The 22834-nt window shown below is 30.7% G+C and overlaps 1 protein-coding gene across 4 annotated transcripts in view; it reads right to left on the bottom strand.

Moving 5' to 3' along the window:
* LOC134706355 (plexin domain-containing protein 2-like) overlaps positions 1–22834 on the bottom strand; it is a 55558-nt gene that overhangs the window by 11186 nt on the left and 21538 nt on the right. For all 4 annotated transcript variants that reach the window (XM_063565219.1, XM_063565221.1, XM_063565220.1 and 1 more), the window contains exons 4-8: positions 21845–21914; positions 18787–18909; positions 16672–16725; positions 3114–3178; positions 497–587 (exon numbers count right to left, since the gene is read on the bottom strand). In XM_063565219.1, the coding sequence (XP_063421289.1) occupies positions 497–587; positions 3114–3178; positions 16672–16725; positions 18787–18909; positions 21845–21914 (403 nt within the window). The remainder of the gene's footprint in view (positions 1–496; positions 588–3113; positions 3179–16671; positions 16726–18786; positions 18910–21844; positions 21915–22834) is intronic.

Below are 22834 nucleotides of genomic sequence, written 5' to 3'. Positions count from 1 at the left end.
TTGATTCAATTATCTATTCAAATTAATGGAAAATGAGAACAAAACTCGAACATAATTATAGCAAAGCTGTTTTTATGACATTTCACATTTGCATAAACATACACCCTTCCATAAACCACAACCTCCTAACATATGTTTATATAACAGCAGTAGATATATATTTCTCATGTGACTGCTAATGTATAAAGTTTTATTGTTGTTTTTTTTGGAAAACAAACCTTTTCTAGATCTTTGGCCTAAAACAAATCGTCACAAAAATTAAACACGACACCAATCTAAACTGAACCACTGTAATGTTGTGAATGCCTAAGAGTATTTATATAAAAGTAAATAGTAACCTGATTCATAATTAAATCAAATGAAACAGAAAAGAAAATAGTTAAACAGAAATATCATAAAAAGGATAGAAAATAGTTCAAACAGAAATATCATAAAAAGAAAAGAAAAAGAGGAGTGAAGAACATGAGAGAGAGAATAGAGAAGTTTGACTACTAACCATTAACTGTAGCATCCACATAGAATGCATCAGAAACACCTATCTTTACTGGGTGATTGGCGGTTATTATTTCTGTTACATCTAGTGGTACCTGCAATGAAAAATGTTGAATATAGTTACAAATACTGCCAGAATTTAAAAGATATATTTTGTTTGTAAATAACCATGTTGTTACAATATTTTTAAGCTCTGTATATGGCTCAGATTTAAGTCTGCTGTATCTTTATCTTCATAAGTCGAATCCTATATTTATTAAATCATTTATCACATTTATCTAGGTCATGATTTTGCAGCTATCCAAATAATGATATTCATCCCCTTTGCTGAAGATACTAAGGACTAAGATTTTATGTTCAACTAACACACACTGGATGTAATATCATGTTGCTTAAGGTGGTACCTAACACCTGAACTAAAATTAATTTGGCTCGTTTAATTTTCTTAAAATTTTGACAAAGTATTTACTTTGACCCTTTGGCAAAAATATAAAAATATCAAAAAAATTGAACCAACCGTTTAATCAGAAAAATTACACTGGTTATATAGCAGTTTGACAAACACTTATTTTGATCATTGAGAAGCTTTATATTCCCTAAAGAACACAGCGTCATTCAAACGTTCTACTGATTTTACAGAGTTATCTCCCTGTAGTGTTAGGTACCACCTTAACTTAACACTTTGACAGAACGATAAAACAAATTGCAATCATGTATATCATACTAAAACTAAGATTACAACACCCTAATTTGAAGGTTGAAGTACAATATATGAATTAAGTAGTTCTTTAAAAGAACTCTTGGGATATAAATAATTGTAATTTTCATATTTTTTTCATTTTCCAAACTATGCAGACAACAATCAATACCAAACACTTTGTTGCTATTCTGTTGAGTAATTAACAATTAATACAACATAGTTACTGTTTTTGATAAGATGTCTCAACAACTTAATTAAGTAACAAACATTTATGGTGTGTAAATGCGTTGTCTTAACTACAAAGTAAAAAAAATAATTTTGTACATTAATTAGGCTGTTATTTTTCTCCTTTGAATTGTTTACATTTGTGATTTCTGGGCCTTTCAAGGATTACCATGTGCTATGGGCTTTGCTCATTGTTGACGGTGGTCTATAACTGTTAATTTCTGTGTCATTTGATCTCTCATAGAAAGTTGTCTTATCGGCAATAATGCCATATCATCTTTTTTTTATATTTTGTATCGGAGATCCATTTTCAGAAAGTTCTGACATTCTGACATACATGGTTTTATTCATTACAAGTAAAGCAATAGAAACTTGATAATATTAATGCATCCTTTGATATATTTTTTCCTGCATCTGACATATTATATTATATCAATTCATATTTTATGAGTATGTTCGGATTAATTGTATGACAATACATATTAGTGTGATCAGGAATGTTACTAAATGGACCAATAGAATAGTAATGGCTATGTATAACACACAAGAGAATGACATTTTTCATTCAGAATGCATTACGATTGTAAATTTTGATTCTTAATAAAGAGCTGGTTAAAGTATATGAATATTTGAACAGCAGACTTTTAACTTAATGAAATATTTTATAAAATATTCACGAAAAGATGCTTTATTCCTGCTTATGCATAAAGTCATTATGTCTGATATGTCAATTTTCAGGTCTAAATAATTCTTTATACTTAGAATCAGAAAAAATAAAAACACATTGGTAACAATGCTTCCTATGATTTCAACTGTATGTACTTCATGATGTAAAATAAATTACAATCATTTAAAAAAGTAATATGCAAAAAATGTATAAGTAATTTAGCTTTTATTTATGACCATTGTGGTATACAATTAATTTATACCATTTTGTACTTTTGAACTCAAATTTTTCTGAGTAAGCATCTTATAATTCAAATAACCCAAGTGTATATTTAGTACAAACATTTTTTAATTGATGAAAGTACACACTGCTTCAAGCTTCATGTAGATCGATGATAGCTATGCCTTGATGAAAAAGCTTTTGAATAGTTAAACTGTAATTATAATATTGATTTTCAATAAATGACCTGTTATGTCCATTTTATGTTATTGCAAATGACATTTTACAATTACAACTATCTTGAACTTTAAGTTAAAGATTAAATACTGACCATTTAGTTAGTTCTATGCAATTTAAACCTGCAGTTTCTTATGATTTTATGAAATTTTTGTTGTTGTTAAATTTAAAAAAATTAAGAAAAAAATATTCTGATGTACATTTGACCATTTCATTATAAACATTATTGTATCAGTTAAGGAAAGCAGCATTTTTTTTAGAAGGACAATATCTATAAGTTTTGTTCTGGATCCTCTTTGAATCAGCTGTCTAAGTGGTGTTTTTTTTAGCAATTTTGAATGGTCAATAATATTGTAACAATGGTAATTTACTTATCAAATAAAAACATGAATACATTTCCCTTTTTGCCTCTATTCTCACTACATGTTATATAAAAGTTATAATGTCAAGCAACAAAAGACCTAGTGATTGTTGTACATCTAAAAGCCACTATTTTATATACCACAGATTCCCAATGGTTAGTTAATATGATGTCGTTGCTATGAATTGTTTTATTGCAGTGACAGAACTTACTTGTCTATAACCAAAAACTATACTGCCATTTTTATGTAATGTGGTCTGGAAACTGAATGGGTTTGCTGAAAGAAGAAAAAAAATAATTGAAATGACTGAAGTTACACATTGAAACTATGGTAATCTTATTCTCATTAAAATCTCTATCCCCCACATGCTCTCACTTAAGACAGGAAATTGTATTTGTTTGTATTAACATGCAATGAGTTTCCTATAACAGGTCCTTTGTACAGTAAATAGTGCTATACTCCAGCATTGATCTTCATACAGTTCATTGGTTCCATTTTGATTTTGCTCCTAAAGTGATTTTATTCTTGGTTGCATTCATATTTTCTCAGGATTTCAAAGTCAAATATTGTGAGCTGCTTTAAAGCATTAATAAGACAGCAACACAAAGCAATAAAACCAAATGAAATACCATGCAAGAGGTCGTCCACATACAGTTTGAGACAACAAAATTATCATGTTTCATTCAACACAAAATAAACAGATTTCAATGCTGCACAAAAATCTTAAATTATACAAAAAGAATCCAAGATTATCAGTTAACCACATAAACTGACATGTTGTTATTTTCCAAAGGTATAGGTATGTACTAGCCATGGGTCTTATTCAGATATTTTTCATTATTTCAACTGTACAAAAAAAACATGTGTTCATGTGTTGATTTTGAAGCATATAACGTAATCTGGACAAACTTAATGTACTTTGAAATAGAGAATGTAAAATTTGGTAGTAGAATAGTAAGACGTTAATAACATATAGGAACAACATCAGTGTTAGGAAAGTAAGACAAACATTATGTCTTGTCAGCATATCCTACAAGTGGCAGATCTACCAATAACAAAACACACTGTAGATACTGAGCTGTTAATTCTATTTACATTCAGGAGGATGAAATCATTCTCTAAGGGGACGACCATTTGATATTCTGGGGGGGGCCAGGAGGATTTGTTTTTGATCGGTTATTTATTTTTGTAAACTGAGAGGACAGATTATTCATTTTCTGCACTATTGAAGCAAGATTTTTCATTTTCATTAAAGCAAAGGACTGATTTTTCATTTTTTACCACTATATTTATGATATTCGAAAACATACAATTCTTTAAATATTTGTTAATTATGAATAATTAGATATAGGAAGATGTGGCGTGAGTGCCAATGAGCGACTCTCCATCCAAATAACCATTTTAAAAAGGTAAACCATTCATTAATACATGTACAGTCAAGTCATTGTGTACCATTTAATCAGAATACTAGTAGATCATTATCCCCTTCAGAAATTTTAAGATTCAAGATTTCATTCATAACCTCTGAGACACATACTTGTGTACAAGAGGACAATATATACAGGCATTTTAAGATAATACATAGCGAGAGACAAATGAAACACAAATACATAGTAAAAAGTATATTATAAAAATACAATTGGTATAATTAGAGTAAGTATTTTATAATTTTCTTAACGAACTGAATCATTTTTATTACCAAGCAATATACACATATTGCATGCATGCATAGTATGAAAGCTAATTTAGTTTGGTTTTACCTAGCCTCTTTCAAAAGTATTGTCCTGGATATTTTGCCGAGCGGAGCGAGGCAAATTTTTTTTTGAAGAGTTTTGGAACCGCTGAAGGCCCAATAAGCTATAGACCTGCTGAGTTATTTATTTTCAATCCACTGCAAGTCAGGTAATTTATTTTCAAACTACCACAGAACAAACCATTTATTTTTGTGATTATCAAGGCTGAGTTATTTATTTTCAAAATCCTCCTGGCCCCCCCCCCCAGAATATCAAATGGTTGTCCCCTAAAGATGCCCAACAGATTTTCCTGACTAATACAATTTTAGAGGAAAAGATGTAAAAGTACTTTTGCACTAAAATGTCAACAATGAATTGTCTCTGATATTTCCTTCATTACTGCTCATTTAGAATTCATTGCACTTCTAAGAATTATTTGTGCACATTAATTGCATGGTATCATGAACTCAATTACAGGGTACGTCAATATTGGCGATAGAATTTGAAACAGACCAAGATTGCTGTCAAATGTCAAACCCACTGTCAATAGATTTATTTACACTATCTTAACCCAAGAATACAAATATCACCAAATAACTTTAACTATCACAAATCAATAAATGCTCTTAGAATTCTTAAAAGTGTTTAAATAATAGAACAAATTAGATTTCCCTTCACAAAGTGCTACATAACTTGTAACTTTTCTATTCTAATCACCTTTTCAAATATACAACTGCCAATTCTAAGAAAAATTCTAAGAAAAAAAAAAAGAAAGAAAAAAAAACTAACATAAAAACAATTGAGAGAAAGCTCTGTAATAAGTTCTCATAGTTATTGAAAGCTAGGTCAAGGCCAATTACAACTAATTAATAAATCTTATTTATCCTGACCAAAAGTATCAAACACACATCCAAAAATTGGGGTAAGATGTCATAATCCTCTGTTAAGGTCAAAATTTATCTTCAGGGTATGCAACACAAAGTCTTGAGTTATTGCATCCATGTGAAAAAAAGCAAAAGCCTATATCAAAGTATAAATAAAGTGATACACTGGAGACAGAAAAAATGTAAAAAAAAATATTATTTCCACCTTGAGGTCAAAAGATCAAGGTGAAATGAAGATCATGTGACACATAGTCTTAAGTATATACACCTTCGTGCCAAATATTGTATCCCCTTTCCACCCTCACAGTTTATTTCATGATAAAGTGGTATCTGTTATATAAAGGATATAAAATGTCATTGACAGATGAATGAAAATATTTATATACACTGTATTTTATAAATGTCTACAGATATTTGTACATTTGATATTCCCTTATCAACACTGTGATCTTCAGAGGAATCTAAGTACATACAAAATCAATACATTTTAACCAATATTATTAATTATTTATTAATAAAACATTAATATTAGGTTTTGACATAAACTATGTTTGACTTATGATATATGTGTATAAGTTGCATTAACAAACATTGACCTCATCCAAGCAGTTCAACCTCATATTTAGCAATTATAATTTGACTCAAACTTCAGTCGTCTTTAATCAAATGTGGTAAACAGTAACTGGGGCTTTTAAAATTAAATCACTTTTCATTGTAAACAGAATCCCAATTCTATTAATGAATTGTTTATATAGGCTTTGGATTCTTATTATTAAATTAAGACAAATAACTTGCTATACATGGTATAATATAGGTGTATTCTGTGTATGATTTCACCATTGTCATCAGGATGACAAAAGTTTGGTTCAAGCTATAGAGAGAATTAATTTGAACTTAAATTTGAAAGTAAACCTGAAAATGGATGTTTATAGAAAAGTTTCCTTCTGTCAAGGTCAAGGTCATTAGACTGACATTAATCAATAGGTCTATTGGTGTTTTTTCAATTGAATCAAGATTAATAAATGTACACAAAATTTCTGTTTTCATACAGATGACAGAGGCAGAATAGCCAAGGATTCATCCGATTCCCAAGATAATTATTTTCCTGTTACAATCACCAGGAAAGGAATATTTAGTTAAACAAGAAGACCCCTAAAAATCAGGGTCAGTAAGGGTCAGCTAACCTCTATAGAATGATTTTCCATATAAATTAATAACTGATAACAAAATTCTCTTTGATAATTACTGATCGTAGCAAGACTGGCCGAAACATAGTAATGTTGAATATAATACTTTATTCCGAAAGCAATACAGCTTATAGGATACATATACACAATTTTACACCAATATAAGAATTTCACAAGGGATATATAGTAAATATAAATATAAGGTGTGCATGAAAGAACATATAATACATAATACATAATACAAAATACAAAATACGAGCGGAGAATGATATGATACTTAAATAAAGTGAGAACAAAAATATTATTTACTGCAATTAAATTCTAAGTTTTTCAGCAGATTTTAGAAATATACCTAAGTTATTCAATTCTTGAAAGAAATATGACAAATCAGGATATTGTATAGTTATTTATAATTGCAAGCATTTGTTATGGAACAATGTAGGAAAATTAAATATAAAATATTGTCATTTTAGGAACTGCTGCAAATAAATACTGCTATCAAAATTTATACTGTCACCATTTTTGATAAATTTTAATATAGAAAATAACTATTCCCTATAGCGCTTCTCAAATATTGTATACAAGTCAGAGAGTATATATATACATTAAAATCATTCATTATTCTTTTCAATACAATTTAGTCTTCACTGATTAGTTATTATTATGAGATTAAAACTGTTTTGGACCTGTTTATCTTTTCTGTTTTCCTGTCATTACAAATATAATAAGATGACTTAGACAATCTCCCTGAAACAGTAATTCAGAGCAAGTGTAGCAGAAAACTACCAAATGAAGTTAGAGTTTGTTGTGAATGGTTTCCACTGCTTGGATAATTTGACATCAAGAGGAATAAAGCTGATGACAAAACACGTTATTCAGACTCAGGGAATAGTTTATTGAATTATTCTCTATTAACAACATTTCCACATTTATGTAGATATCTACTCATTAAATGTCAAACCCATCTAAAGATAGTACCCATCAATATATACCAGGCTATTTCAATTTATAACAAAATGGAATATTTATTGTTACTTTGGCTAAAATGTACTTTTTCTTACAGCTTTATGTCCTTGAGAATCTGCACCAGTTAAATGGAATTTTGTCATGCTATTTTAAAGGAGTTGCAGACTAATACCTGATACAAACAGATATTGCTGAAAGCAAAATAGAAGGTTCTATAGAAGAATATGTGCAACTTCTGAAACTAGTCTTTGACCTTGACCTTTGACATATGAAGTTGTACATACATTATGACACACCACCTTTTATATACATGTCAAGTATAAGATAATGAAATCATAACTGTTTTCAAGATATAGAGTGAACATGATCTTTACCATATAGGCTGTCAACCGAAACCAAAATTTTTGGCCTTCAACTTTGACCTAGGACAACATAGTGACATACAAACATTATGACATGGTCAGTTTATTTTTGTTTTATGAATTTGAATATCCCTCAAGTATCTCTTGCCTCTCCTTCTGCTTGAACAAATTCTATCTAAACCTAGTTGACTGATCACTGTATCAACCATGTATATTACAAATCTGGTTTTAGAGACTGCTTCTCCTCCTTGAATAAATTCTATCTACAAGGATATATTCAAACATTCAATTTACTTGACATATCTAATGGATGATTTCCATTACTCTAAAAGCATATTGAAGGCCCCTCAGATTTCTATTTCATTTACTACATAAACCAAAACTTAAACCTATCACACAAGCAATGTTTCTAATCAAAGACATAAGGTATTCACTGCATAACAAAACTGTCAGCTCTACAATACAAATGTGTGTAGCAAATCAAGTTGTCAAGACCACAACAATACAAATATAAATAAAACGTGGATATTTCCCTTATTAGTGAGATGATGGGAACGTGAACTGAAACTTGAACCAGTATATGAACAGCCTTGGTAATGAGCAATGTGATTAATAGGAACAAATTTACCACTTTAAATCTAATTGTCAGTGGCTGAATAATCAATGTTTTGGCATAGATGTCACAATAAATAACTCATGGCTATATAAACCAGTCCATTTTTTTTGATACAATAACAATGTCTACAGAAAATTTACATTTCATAAAAGCTTTTAAGGATGAACTTTAACTCAATATTTGTTACAGAACCAGCTACATGTGATTAATCCATATTTATTGTTGGTTTCTTTCTCTTGTGTTTGTTAATTGTGACTATTTGATTAGTTATAATGTTTTAGACCAAAGAAATTGCCTTTTCTAAAAGTAAACATTTATTAGGACTGTCTATAAAAGAATTTTTTTTGCGGGAATTTGCCCCAAAGAGGGTCATTAGATGCAAAAAGCGTCAATTTTGCCGATTTTTCACCCCTTCTCTTAACCCAGAAGGCCCAGGGTTGCTGGTTAAGGTATCCAGCTGTAGCCTACGTGTGGAGTGGACCCTTGTGAACAAATTGACCCCAACAGTTGTTAGATCGGAGTGAATCTGATCTTGATTCATCAGTCTACAGAAGGTCATTTGGACCCAAAATACCGAATTTCACGATTTTTGCCGATTTTGGACTTCGAATGGACCCAAAACCGGAAGTAGTTGTTTCCTATGCGTATTTCAATAATAATAATGATCAGTAGTTATATGGCCGTGAGTTTGCACTATCTTTGCCAGTTTTATGCCTCTGAACTCCTTGTGTAAGATACAGATGTGAAGCCTACCCCTCCAGAAAACCGAGTTTTAGCCAATTTCAATTTTCCAAGTCCGTATTTGTGCTCAAAATGCTACTTATACATGAGAAACGTGAATATGGATAGCCTCAGGTTGACGGGACATACATAACTTTCAAAATATCATAAAGTGGACTTCTAAAAGTATGGAACGCCATTGGAGCCAAATAACGGTTATTAGGGTCCACCCGTCAAAAGACGGGCACCGCATGGTAAGGGTTAACAGAAGAAAAGACAGCAAAAGCACGAGATGTTAAAAACTGGTTCCAAACCATTAACAGCAGAAAATCTGAAAGAACAGCTTAAGAGCCTGTGTTTGTTAGAGTTCATTCCCAACCATTAACAGCAGAAAGTCTGAAAGAACAGCTTAAGAGCCTGTGTTTGTTAGAGTTCAATCCCAACCATTAACAGCAGAAAATCTGAAAGAACAGCTTAAGAGCCTGTGATTATTAGAGTTCAATCCCTACCATTAACAGCAGAAAGTCTGAAAGAACAGCTTAAGAGCCTGTGTTTGTTAGAGTTCAGTCCCAACCATTAACAGCAGAAAGTCTGAAAGAACAGCTTAAGAGCCTGTGTTTGTTAGAGTTCATTCCCAACCATTAAGAGCCTGTGTTTGTTAGAGTTCATTCCAAACCATTAACAGCAGAAAATCTGAAAAAACAGCTTAAGAGCCTGTGTTTGTTAGAGTTCATTCCCAACCATTAACAGCAGAAAATCGGAAAGAACAGCTTAAGAGCCTGTGTTTGTTAGAGTTCATTCCCAACCATTACCAGCAGAAAGTCTGAAAGAGAAGCTTAAGAGCCTGTGTTTGTTAGAGTTCATTCCAAACCATTAACAGCAGAAAGTCTGAAAGAACAGCTTAAGAGCCTGTGTTTGTTAGAGTTCATTCCCAACCATAAACAGCAGAAAATCTGAAAGAACAGCTCAAGAGACTATGTTTGTTAGAGTTCATTCCAAACCATTAACAGCAGAAAGTCTGAAAGAACAGCTTAAGAGCCTGTGTTTGTTAGAGTTCATTCCCAACCATTAACAGCAGAAAATCTGAAAGACTGAGCTCAAGAGACTATGTTTTTTAGAGTTCATTCCAAACCATTAACAGCAGAAAGTCTGAAAGAACAGCTTAAGAGCCTGTGTTTGTTAGAGTTCATTCCAAACCATTAACAGCAGAAAATCTGAAAGAATAGCTCAAGAGACTATGTTTGTTAGAGTTCATTCCAAACCATTAACAGCAGAAAGTCTGAAAAAACAGCTTAAGAGCCTGTGTTTGTTAGAGTTCATTCCCAACCATTAACAGCAGAAAATCTGAAAAAACCAGCTCAAGAGCCTGTGTTTGTTAGAGTTCATTCCAAACCATTACCAGCAGAAAGTCTGAAAGAACAGCTTAAGAGCCTGTGTTTGTTAGAGTTCATTCCAAACCATTAACAGCAGAAAGTCTGAACGAACAGCTTAAGAGCCTGTGTTTGTTAGAGTTCATTCCAAACCATTAACAGCAGAGAGTCTGAAAGAACAGCTTTAGAGCCTGTGTTTCTTTTACTTCATTCCCAACCATTAACAGCAGAAAATCTGAAAGAACAGCTTAAGAGCCTGTGTTTGTTAGAGTTCATTCCAAACCATTAACAGCAGAAAAGAGTAGCTCAGCTTGATATTCACAATTCTGAATGTCTTCTGTACAATTGAAGAAATAATAAATTGCACTTTCACAATATTTCATTTCCTTCAATATTAATTTGATGTGGAAAAGAGCTGAGGCAAATATCCCACAGCTTGATTTCCCAGTTCACATTCTTGACAGAAGTAATTTATTTCCCCTTGAAAATCGTGATTAATCTATTTCTTAATTTCAGTTGAATCGAAAAATTGCTGAAAGCATCATTATTGAGTCCAAATATTACTCAAAATTTTACCTTTTTTGCTTCTTTAATTCAGTCAACAATAAGAAAGTAGTTGACATGGGTATGGCATTTATAAAGTCAGAATAATCACTAGTACAAGTTAATAATTGTAAGTTAAGGATCTATTTTCCCACAATACTAAATAATTAAAAGGACCTTATCTAGAAAAAAAACTTTAGTTCAAATTGTTCAGTTACTATTTCTCATGCTTTTTCATATGTTAAGTAAAAGAAATCTGAGTTTTGAACACTAACTGACAAATCTTGTTACTTGAAAATTGAGAAGTATTTTGACATTGACCAGACAGTTCTGATTACACTACAGTAAATTCATTATTTGCCCTTATAAGTTGATTCCAAGGAAATATCATGCTTCATTCTTATTCTTTATCAACGATAACTTACTTTTGTAAAGAATGGTGTAGAAATGTTTCTCACTTTAATTTAAATTAAACAAATGGTATTTTGTTTTGTTCTATAATTTTATTGATTGGATCTGTTTGGGAATCAGATCAAATAAAGTCTGGCTGTGAATAACAGATTGATTAGGTAGTGACGATTTTAATCAAACCTGAGAAAATCAAATCGGCCATAAAATTAAATGACAATATTTGTACAAATGGCTTTTATACATGTCACCATTATTTCATACTGTGATTAATTTTCAAAAATATCTATTAACTTAAACAGATGGTTTTCTTGCTTTTATCAAAACACATTTCATTTTATTTCACAGATTCATTTTCAGAAATAAAGTTAAAAACAAGAATGTGTCCACATTACACAGATGCCCCATCAACACTATCATTGGACAGTGAAAATGGGGTGAAATCTCTAATTTTGCATTAAAATAAGAAAGATCATATCATAAAGAACATGTGTACTAAGTTTCAAGTGTTGATTGGACTTCAACTTCATCAAAAACTACCATGACCAAAAACTTTAACCTGAAGTGGGAAATACGGATGAACAGTACAACAGACGAACGAATGGACAAACAAAGGAACAAACAGACGCACAGACCAGAAAACATAATGCCCATAAATTGGGCATAATAAAAGGAGCATAAATGGGGCATAAAAAGTGAAGAAAAAACAATTAGGAGATATACAAAGAGATGAGTAACTAGAGATGGTCAAGGTGTAAACACAATACAAATATTCAAAAATGAGGAAGAGAAGTCAGGACACAATCAAATCTCTGCTCTTAATCAGTTTTCTATTTTTGAGTGCTGCATACAAAATTTTATTTCTATTAGCTTGGGTAAGGTTCTACATACAAATAAAAATGGATATGAAGTATACATAGGTACATCTATAAGACAGTAGCCTATAACTGTGGAGAAACCATAAGGAATATTTAAAACAAGATATTTCATCAATTTTCTATTCCTAATAAAGTAAAAGCCTCATATTCAGTCATTTCTTAGTGACAGGTTTTCATATTTTTGGAACATGTGGATACATCTTATTAGATCTTATGAATCCACATGCCAAAAAAAATAATTCTGAAGAGATTTGTCTTTTTTATTGACCACTGCATAAAGACTAAAAAATAAGTGTCATGAGCTCAACATTAGGTCATGAGCTCAAAAAATGTAGTCAATTCTACCAAACCATATCTTAACCATGTAACATAGAAAATATATTCCTCATTCTACAGCACATGGTTTAAATCTCTCCAAGATGGGCATCATCTATCAGTTTCTGAGAATTGGCTGCCAGATTCGACATGAAAGCCTGTCATACTCCACTAGCCCCCTTAACTCAATCGAGAAAACTTACAATGTTATATAGCTATTAAAATGCTAATTACAAGGAAATTGATAGCATGTATTATTTGTTTAGTATTTACATTAATCCTTGTTCTGATTTTTATAAGGCCTGGTTGTCTTTAATCATCCTAGTTTTATGAGATTATGCTATTTTAGAACTCCTAATTAATAGGACAACCTCCAGTGACATACTATTAAGTAATAATTAGTATCTGACCAGAACTTTTATTGAAACATTTTCTAATGACTATCTGATAGATTATGCCAATCATTCCGTAACAACTCTATGATCAATACTATATAGAGTGAGAAATGTGTCAATCATTTGATTTAAGATTTGACTCCTATAGAGAGCTATGAGGTAATCACATTATAGAACCCAATAAACAGACAATAAAGACAATTACTAGCCTTAAATCAGCTTTCCTCAAATGGCCGTCTAAATCTTTACTTCTTAATGAAGATCTGTTTCCTTCTCCTATCACTATATATATATATATAATGTTCTCCAATCATGTTATAGCTATGACAGATAAAAGCTTTTGTATTAAGGACTTTGTTCTTTGATTAAGATTCAATAATTCTTTATATGATCAAAGAAAATAAAGTACCATTGATTAATGTACAACTAAACAAAGTGGTTTTACTGGAGAATGTGGTCAAACAGTCAGTTGGAGGCGAAAATAATTCTAGCTATTATTTAATGACAATTATTTCCCCATTACTTCCACCAACGACAACCAGTGCACATGGGTCAAAGGCAAGCAAGTTTTTATTTAATGTGTGACGTAGGGAACTGCATCACCAACAATAGTAATCACCTTGGAAGTTAAATTTGTCATAAAAACCATATTAAGTCCTGCAGAGTTCGTTTGGTTCTAAATATTGATTGGTTGACTTGAAAGTGTTTCTTAAAAAAGTTATCCTTATGGTGGGAGGCTTCCAGACTGGTAATAGTTTTGGAACATATTTCCACTGATCCTGTTTATTTCAAGGTGCAGCACAATAAAATAGAAAAGAGTGACGATAATATGTGTTAAAACATGAAAACAAAGTTATATCATTATGATGGTCCATTTGCTAACTTCCCAGACTAACAAAGCTGAAGAATAGATTAAATTTCAACATTATCACACTATGTTTGTATTTACAATTGAAAGCTGATAACTTCAAGAGTTCATATGACATTTCTTATTTACAACCAATACATAGCTGACCAATCAATGACCATCTTATAACAACTTTACAACAAGAAAAGGTGCAATTACCAGGATTAACTGTGGCGGAAATAAAACGAACAGACATTTCATTTGTCAAATATTCAAACCTAATTTACAATGAATGATCAAATTTACGACAAGGTTGCAAGCATTTGTTTTGTTAACAAGAGCATTGATATACTTCAATAAATATCTTCCTGTCTAAAATTTTGTCTGAAAGGAAAATAAATTGGTTCCAGTATTGCATAGGATATTTACAATATGTAGACATAAGTTATTCTTTCTTATATTTCTTAAGCTCCTTTAATAAATCAACAAAATTTCAGAAAGTTTTTCTATCTAAATTCATGGGGTCACCCCTATTTAACAAGTTTCTTTTAATTATAATGTTTAGCAAATTATGAACCAATGCATACATATACACTGTTCACTGAACCTTTTCCTCTATGCACATTTGTTTTACATTATTATGAATCAAAATAATATACTGCTGAAAATTACTGATCAAGATTTAGAATATACAAAGAACAAAGAATTATGAAGCACATGAAACGAAGGGAGATGACAGAACAATGTTTCTTTCCCATTTGTTTATTCAACTTTGTCATAGCAATTGTTATTTTTTTCTTTCAGAATAAATCACCACTATCTATCAACTTTTGTTCTTCAGTGTTTTCCGCTTGCACTTGCCCTGTGTTGTTGTCAAAGTTGAAATGAGAGGTCATGTTGTTACCATAATGCTATCGGCACATTAGAATACTGGAAGACATTAATAATAGCAGTACTTTTTTTTTCTACCACAACTTTGATAAAATAAAAAGAAAGTCAATGTTCATGTGTTTTATAGTAAAACTTGGCAATTCAAATACAAAGTCTATAAATATAAACTGGAGGCTATAAAGTGTTTGTATTGATCCCACAAGCCCATGCCGAATATTTATATTTACCACTCCCAAAAACTTAAAACAATTTCCTTAGTTTGACAGCCTGACTTTGTATACGATTTTGTCTAACATCCTGGCATTTAAAGTTGATCACAGTATGTATTTACAACCATCTCAGGTGGGAGTACCTTTATCAGCTGATTGGAATGAAAGACAAATGTCATAAAGGACTCCTAAGTAAAGTTTACTGTTTCTATGTTAAGCTTCTGGGATTGATAGTAAGGCTCAATAAGAACCTAGTAAATAGCATGTACAAATGTAGTTATGTCTTTTGACACAATCAATCATGATCCAAAATAAGAATCTCTGTTTACTATGGTAAAGTTTAACATGGTTTGGACTTTTTTTTAAATCGTAGAAGGAGAAACTTTTAAGTTTAGCAATAAGAATTAATAATTGCAAGTTCAAGACTAACCATGCAAATTTGTAGTTTCAGAGAAAAATATGTAAATGATTTCCTAATATGTTGAATGAAGCATAGTCACCATGCATACAATCAGTTAAGAATGTAACTCATATCTATAATACAGCTTCTACTGATCATTATTTAAATGAAGTCTGAGAAGAAATTTGAAAAGTTACCTCTAAGGTCATGTTTTTCACTTAATCAGAACAATCTGAATTTATTTTGTTCAAAAGTCAACAATTTTAAGGGCAATTTTGATTCTAATCATTTTCAGGCTTTTAAAGAAAATATTTGAATATAATTTTTTAGAAGATTTAGTGGAAACCTGTGTGACATCAATGAGGTCACTTATGCCATCCAATTAGAAAAACAGACTTTATAAAAGAGCCATAAAATTTCCATTCTTTTGACCATCTGACAAGATACTAGTTGAAACATCCACAATTTGAAAAATAAATTAATATCAAAATATACTTGTTACTGTCAAAGCAATTGTGTAAAAATTTTGTTATGATCAGTGTCTTTTAACGGTTGTGGAGTAAACATGACAGCAATAATGCCAATACCCTTCAGAATATCACATTTTTATAGTTTTTTTCCTTAAATCTAACTGAAAAATTACTTATCACCAATAACTAGTTAATCATTTAAACATTGTCCAATTTAATGCTATTATAAAGATAATTTTCCAATTTACTTTGATACCATTCCTGTCTATGAATATCAATAAGTCACTAATAAGACAATGTAAATCATTAGGACAATGTCAATAGTATTCTAGGTAATCTAGAAGCTGCCTAAGTATTCTCTGATGATTATTCCCTTCTTATGAATGATAAATATGGCTGCAGTAATGACACTTAAACTGGTGAAGTATATCACGCTAAAAACCTTTTGATTACAAGTCCAGCGTAAGTCTGATCATGTTAAGTCAATCAATTATCTTTACTTTATAGACATTTAAGATCGTGATCATTTAAGGGTTTGCATGACAGCAGTTCTTATGTACTAGCCACAAACTTACTGTGATTCTGATCTTGAAGGTAAACATCTCGCCATTCCACAACAAAACGATCAGCTGAAGAAAAACAAAACTATTTGATTAAATAATAAACTACGCTTTAGTTTCTTAATATTGAGTGAAAAGCTAGACTGTAGCCTGACAAATTTTGTTATTTGATTAAGTTGATGTCTTATATCTGTTTGTCATACTGATTGTAAAGCCTTCATATCACATGACAAATACTGGTTGCTTAAAATTTGACCATATGCCTTTTAAAGTATTGAGGGCACACAATACAGAACCTGATTTTTCAAGTGTAACATCAGGTCTTCAGATATTGTTGGCATCACATACTGTATTGCTATTCTGAACTTTCTCAATTAGGATGAAAATGCACAAATGACATTCAATTCATTTAATGAATTCAAAAGGAATAGACCACTTTCGAGTTCATCCGTCACCGGAAAAACTCGTCAATTATACGCGCCTTTATCATCGTCATTTGTGCGTTTAGGGGCGTCGTCACTTCCTTCCAATGTTGAGCGAGTGGTTGGAAAACTATAATTCTATATTGTACGAATTATTCGGCAAATTGAATTCTCAAAATTGACAATCAACACTGCTGTCATTAGGGAAATGTCAGTAAGTACCTACAGAGCAACCATTATTTCTAGTTTATCCTACACAAAGACGTTCACTAAGACGCTTGATGAACGTAAATAGTGCAGGGATACAGGCGAGCCCCTCTATCTGGTAAATGACGTCATAAAGGCGTGTATAATTGACGAGTTTTTGCCGGTGACAGATGAACTCGAAAGTGGTCTATTAAATGTAGCCTCCTCTCTGCATAAAAACAAACATGTCACTGACATTGACTAGAATGAGCAAAATCAGAATGAAATATCTTGTACAGTAAGGGATAAAGGTATATCTGTTTTTGGCAAATTTTGAGAGTACATTCAAAGATTGACTGTGTGTCAAAGCTGCAGTAAAATTACTGGAGTGTATGACTTTAAATAAGCAAAGTTATTCAAATTTACTGAACTGAAACAGAAAGACAACACAAATATTAGATACAACATGTTTCAACTACTTTTGATATAAAATATTAGATTTGATTTGATTTTTTTATGATCTGGGAAACACTTAACAATTTAACTAGATATAATCATTGTATTTGGTGTTGTTAATGGCATGTTTAACATGTTTAAGGAAATTGAACAATATTCTGCATTTGACAACTATTTCAAACTTAACAATAGCACCAGCATAGAATATAAAATAGGAATTGATTCTCTGTAATTACACATACCAATTTTTGTGTTTTTCCTTTACAGAATGATAATGCCTACTTTCTGTCATTTTCTAATAATCTCCCACATATCAAGTCTAATAACTGTTTAAGGTTTCGATCACGTCTTAATTGAGTTAAAAACTGTTTTCCTGTATGCCTATTAATCAATACAACATTGCTTTTCTGTGTTACAGTCTTGTCTGTACGGAGATAATGTCTAATCTACTGTCAAATTTCTGATTAAGTTTGACAAAAGTCACATCTAATGACCGATTAAACCCATAAACACAACTTACGAAGCTTCTATTATTTGATAATCATATTATAATTTCCTGTCTGTTCCAAGGATTAGCATTCAAGAAATTTGTAGTTCAACAAAAATAAATATTTTATTAATTTAAAACACATCTTTGGAAAAATCTTCAAAATCTATTAATGCCTTAATTAAGGAAAAGATAAACTTTCAATACTATTGAACTTACTCCAATAATCTGTAATTTTAAACTTTCTTTATACATGTACAATGTTGCATAAGAGTGTGAGCATATTAAAATGTTGTTCCATTTATGTAAATTCATCATTTTTGATGTAGAGTAAAAGAATACAAGGAGAAATTTCCTCATTTAATAAACTCTTGTTGTCAAATTTTGTCATGTCATGGTCATATAAAGTACCAGTAACGTTGCCAACATCCTGTCATCTGGACTTTACGATGAAAATAGAAATCAAAGTACATGGTGTTCCTTTAATTTTGGTTTGCCAAGCATGTATAGGTACACAAAATCCTCGTTCCTTTATCTGCATTGCAATTGTACAATGTTCAGTTTAAAGTATACACTTACTGTAATCTTTATATAAAATGTCTGAACCATTTCCAATTGTTGTATCAAAATTAGCCATCAGTGGAGCTATATACTGTGTTGCTGTTAACCAGGAGTGTAAAAATGGACTCATATACAGAAAACCTGAAAGTAACAAGAGTAAACACATTGATATGTTTAGTCTGCTTTATTAGTCATGATTAAATTTATATTGAAAGTCCTTAAGATAAATATAAATTTAATGTGCATGTTTTTGAATACTGTTTTTATTGGTATAAATATTGATTCTGTTTTCAGTAACTTAAAAAATCAAAATAAATATTTTTTTATATATAAATATGCACATTCATGGCTCTACAATCTGTTGATACCTAAATTTTGGCGTCGCACACGGTCATAGTTTTTCTGACTGATAATTACATCTTTACACTAAATCCATTGACTGTTGGATGTGTACTGATTGATATTTTAGAAACATGATTTTTTAATGGGTTGTTATCAGTTTTGAATTAGCTGTCAGTAAATAAGAGTACTCTTATATCTGTGCTTTGTGTCTTTTCTGTTTTGAGAGCTGTATAAATACCCAGCCATGCTTGGTTTTTATATGTTGACAAATATAATAAAATTGAGAATGGAAATGGGGAATGTGTCAAAGAGACAACAACGTGACCATATAAAAAAAACCAATAATAACAGCAGAAGGTCACCAACAGGTCTTCAATGTAGCGAGAAATTCCCACACCCGGAGGCGTCCTTCAGCTGGCCCCTAAACAAATGTATACTAGTTAATGCATTTACCCATGTTAAAAAAGAGCATAGGGTGTAATGAGAGAATTATTTCTTAATTCTGTCAATTTTTGGACTTTCCCTTTTTTCATTTGTTCATGAACACAATTTCTTGTTTGAAAGATTTGTTTTTTTATCAAAACATCAAATTCATCCACTTTAAAAGTGCATATAAATATAAATATGATGAACAATTCTTGAGCTTCATAATTTTGTAAAAATTTATGTACATATCTTCTTAATTCTAAATATTAAAATTAATAGATTTAAAATTCACTATCCATTTACCTACATTGTATTATGTGAATGTTTACATTGCAAGGTTGAACGAATTTCAAAATCAATACTAAAGTATATTCAAATAAATTGATGGTACCTGCCAAAAACTAAAGCTTTAAATCATTATTTCAGTTTATTATACTTAAACATTAGTACTTGAGTGAATATCAATAGGACAAATCAGTACTTCTGCACTGAAAGCAAGTTTTTCACTTTACTTGCCTATGAAATTTGAAATATTTTGAATAGTCCCTCTTTTTTCCCCTGTATAAAAGACTATTATGGTTTAAAATGAATAAGGGCTAGTTTTTGTGAAACTCCTTTACATTGATATGATATTCTGATTTAACTTTACATAACATACATAATAAATAATGCAGTGTCAGTATTTTACCTTTTTATAAAATATCAAATTTAATTCCTATTTACTGTTTGTATTAAAGATGACATAATGTAAAACACAGCATGTACTTTGAGTGTTGATGACACAAACATTTTAAACTGGCATGGGTTTTATAGATTTGGGTTGATATTTGTCCATTTATTATTGCAACTAAATTACCAGTTAAACTTTAGAATACTATATCTCTTTCGGGAACAAAATTTATATTTTAATATTATTTTGAACATATATTCTTAGTTAAATTTCGGAAGATCTGAAAGAATACCAGTAAAGGTTATTAAACCTTACAAAACCCTAGAAAACATTTTGATGCAAAGTTATAATGAATTTAATGTTTTGTAATAAATAGGATGTTCAGTTTTCTCAATTAAATTATTTTATATATTTGGTGTTGTGGCCTTTATTTGTGGACTATACAGTATGAGTTTTTATTATTGCAGTAGGGTTGACTACAATTGCTTACATCTACTTTATTAGAACTTTGTTGGTTTGTTGTCTTAATGGCAATCATACCACATCTTCTTATTTCTATATTGTAGGTTTGTTGTCTTAATGGCAATCATACCACATCTTCTTATTTCTATATTGTAGGTTTGTGCAAATACCTATGTGGTAAAATATTATCATAGGATAAACAGGTTACCTATCTTCCTATTAAAATACATAGTACATTTTGTAAAAGGACATGTGAGGTTATAAAATAAAACCATGTAAATAATTTGTATAACAAAACTTTAAATGTCCTCAATGTAGGCCATGCATGAAAGTACAGGGTATTGTTAATGGTATCACGATCTTTACTATTTAATCCTGTATTACTCAGAGCCTTGTGATGATGATATAGGGGTATTTCAACATGATCGTCCTATCTTATAAATAGGATCATTATATAAGAAAAAGATAAACTGTGTGCAAACATAAAAAAATTAATTCAGCATTAAGTTTTGCTTTGACATGCAAGTCATATTTTCAGTTATAAAGGAAAGTTTCAATTAAAATATTTTTTTAACCAGTATGTAATAAATGCTCCTTATTCAGTTATAGGAACAAAGAGCAATGATGGTCTGTATGGAACTATTTCATTTCAGTATCTTGCTATCAGTTACTGTAAACCCTTGCTGATACAGTATTGTTTATCATTGCTGAGTTCCTTCCTATAATTTCATTCTATTTTATAACAGTATAATTGAGTTAAAACTTTATGAATTGATTATCGCAGTATGCCCTTATCCTATTTTTAAATAGGGGAGATGATTTCAGCCCAACCCCTCAATATGCCTGTCCCAAGTCAGGAGCCTTGTCAGTGGTTTTCTTGTTATATATCTTAAAATGCCTAACGTTTTTTGTCATTTATGGAATTTTGTTTACTTGGCAGATCTTTTCTGTTCTATACTTATCCATTCTAGAGTTTAACAAATATAAAATATTGATGCAGGAGGATGACTTATAGATGCTTTATGATTTTTGTGTCCTTAGCAACTTCTTTCATTATAGTATTTACTGCAGTTTTACAGTTAGATGTAAAAGTTGTACAATAATAAAAACCACTGATACCTTTTTCAGTTTTTAAAGACAAAGTTCTCATAACATCATATTTATTTGTCAACTTACCTCCTGTTGCTATGGTAACCTTTTTTACTGTGTGGCCATAAAAAGGAAAACCAAATGTTAAACCAACTGTCTGTGTAATGAAAAACAAAAACACAATTTATTAATCAATATAACGAAAATAAAAACACAAATTATTAATCAATAATCAATTACATGCAATTAAACAGATCTTCATCAACAAATAATAAACATATTCAATACCTGACATAAGAATTTGTTCAGGTTTTTTTTCCCTCCCATTCATTGAATTAGATGTGGGCAATTTTAGATGACCATGTTTAAGAGAATTTTAAATTTGTTTCCAAATACTAGTTCAAAATTTTAGATGACATGCCTGGATGAACTTTTGATTTGTTCTTACATAAGTGAAAAATTCAAAACTTTCTTTAGACCTAATAAAACTGTGTCTGACTAGTCAAGAGTAAAATCTGCACTGTACAACATTACATTAGTGTCGTCTTAAGGGAAGTTGCCTTTGACACAAAGGAGAATTAATCAAACTAATCTGAATTACATTATTTTAATTTTACTTGTATTCTAATTCTACTGTTACAGAAAGAAGATATTAAATAAAAATCTGGTTACTTATATAAGTTTTAGAACTTGGCCAACATGGGGCAGCTAGTCTCTAAAAACACAATTTTTTTTTCTTATTTGGGAAGGGGATGCACCTATATTCTATATAATCCGTACTTAGTTTTACTATTTCAGATTAATACTAGAGACCTGATTTCAGACATGATAATAAATTAGATGCCATTCTTTGACCTGTATTTGTTTACATCCATGATCTTTGGTCTTTGGTGGATAGTTGTATCATCACACCAAATCTCCATATTATCATACCAAATTAACTATAGGTCAGTAAGTCACTAGGAAGTGAACATTAAACATGCTAATAACATGTGTAATAGAGTTTTAAAACTTCATTAAGACTACTGATTATGCTGTGTGTGACATTCCTTTTATATTACGTAAACTAAAAATAAT

This window comes from Mytilus trossulus, chromosome 2, assembly GCF_036588685.1.
Source record: "Mytilus trossulus isolate FHL-02 chromosome 2, PNRI_Mtr1.1.1.hap1, whole genome shotgun sequence".
Classification (NCBI taxonomy): domain Eukaryota; kingdom Metazoa; phylum Mollusca; class Bivalvia; order Mytilida; family Mytilidae; genus Mytilus; species Mytilus trossulus.
The sequence above is the reverse complement of the archived record's forward strand: the minus strand, read 5'-3'. Positions and strand labels throughout refer to the sequence as shown.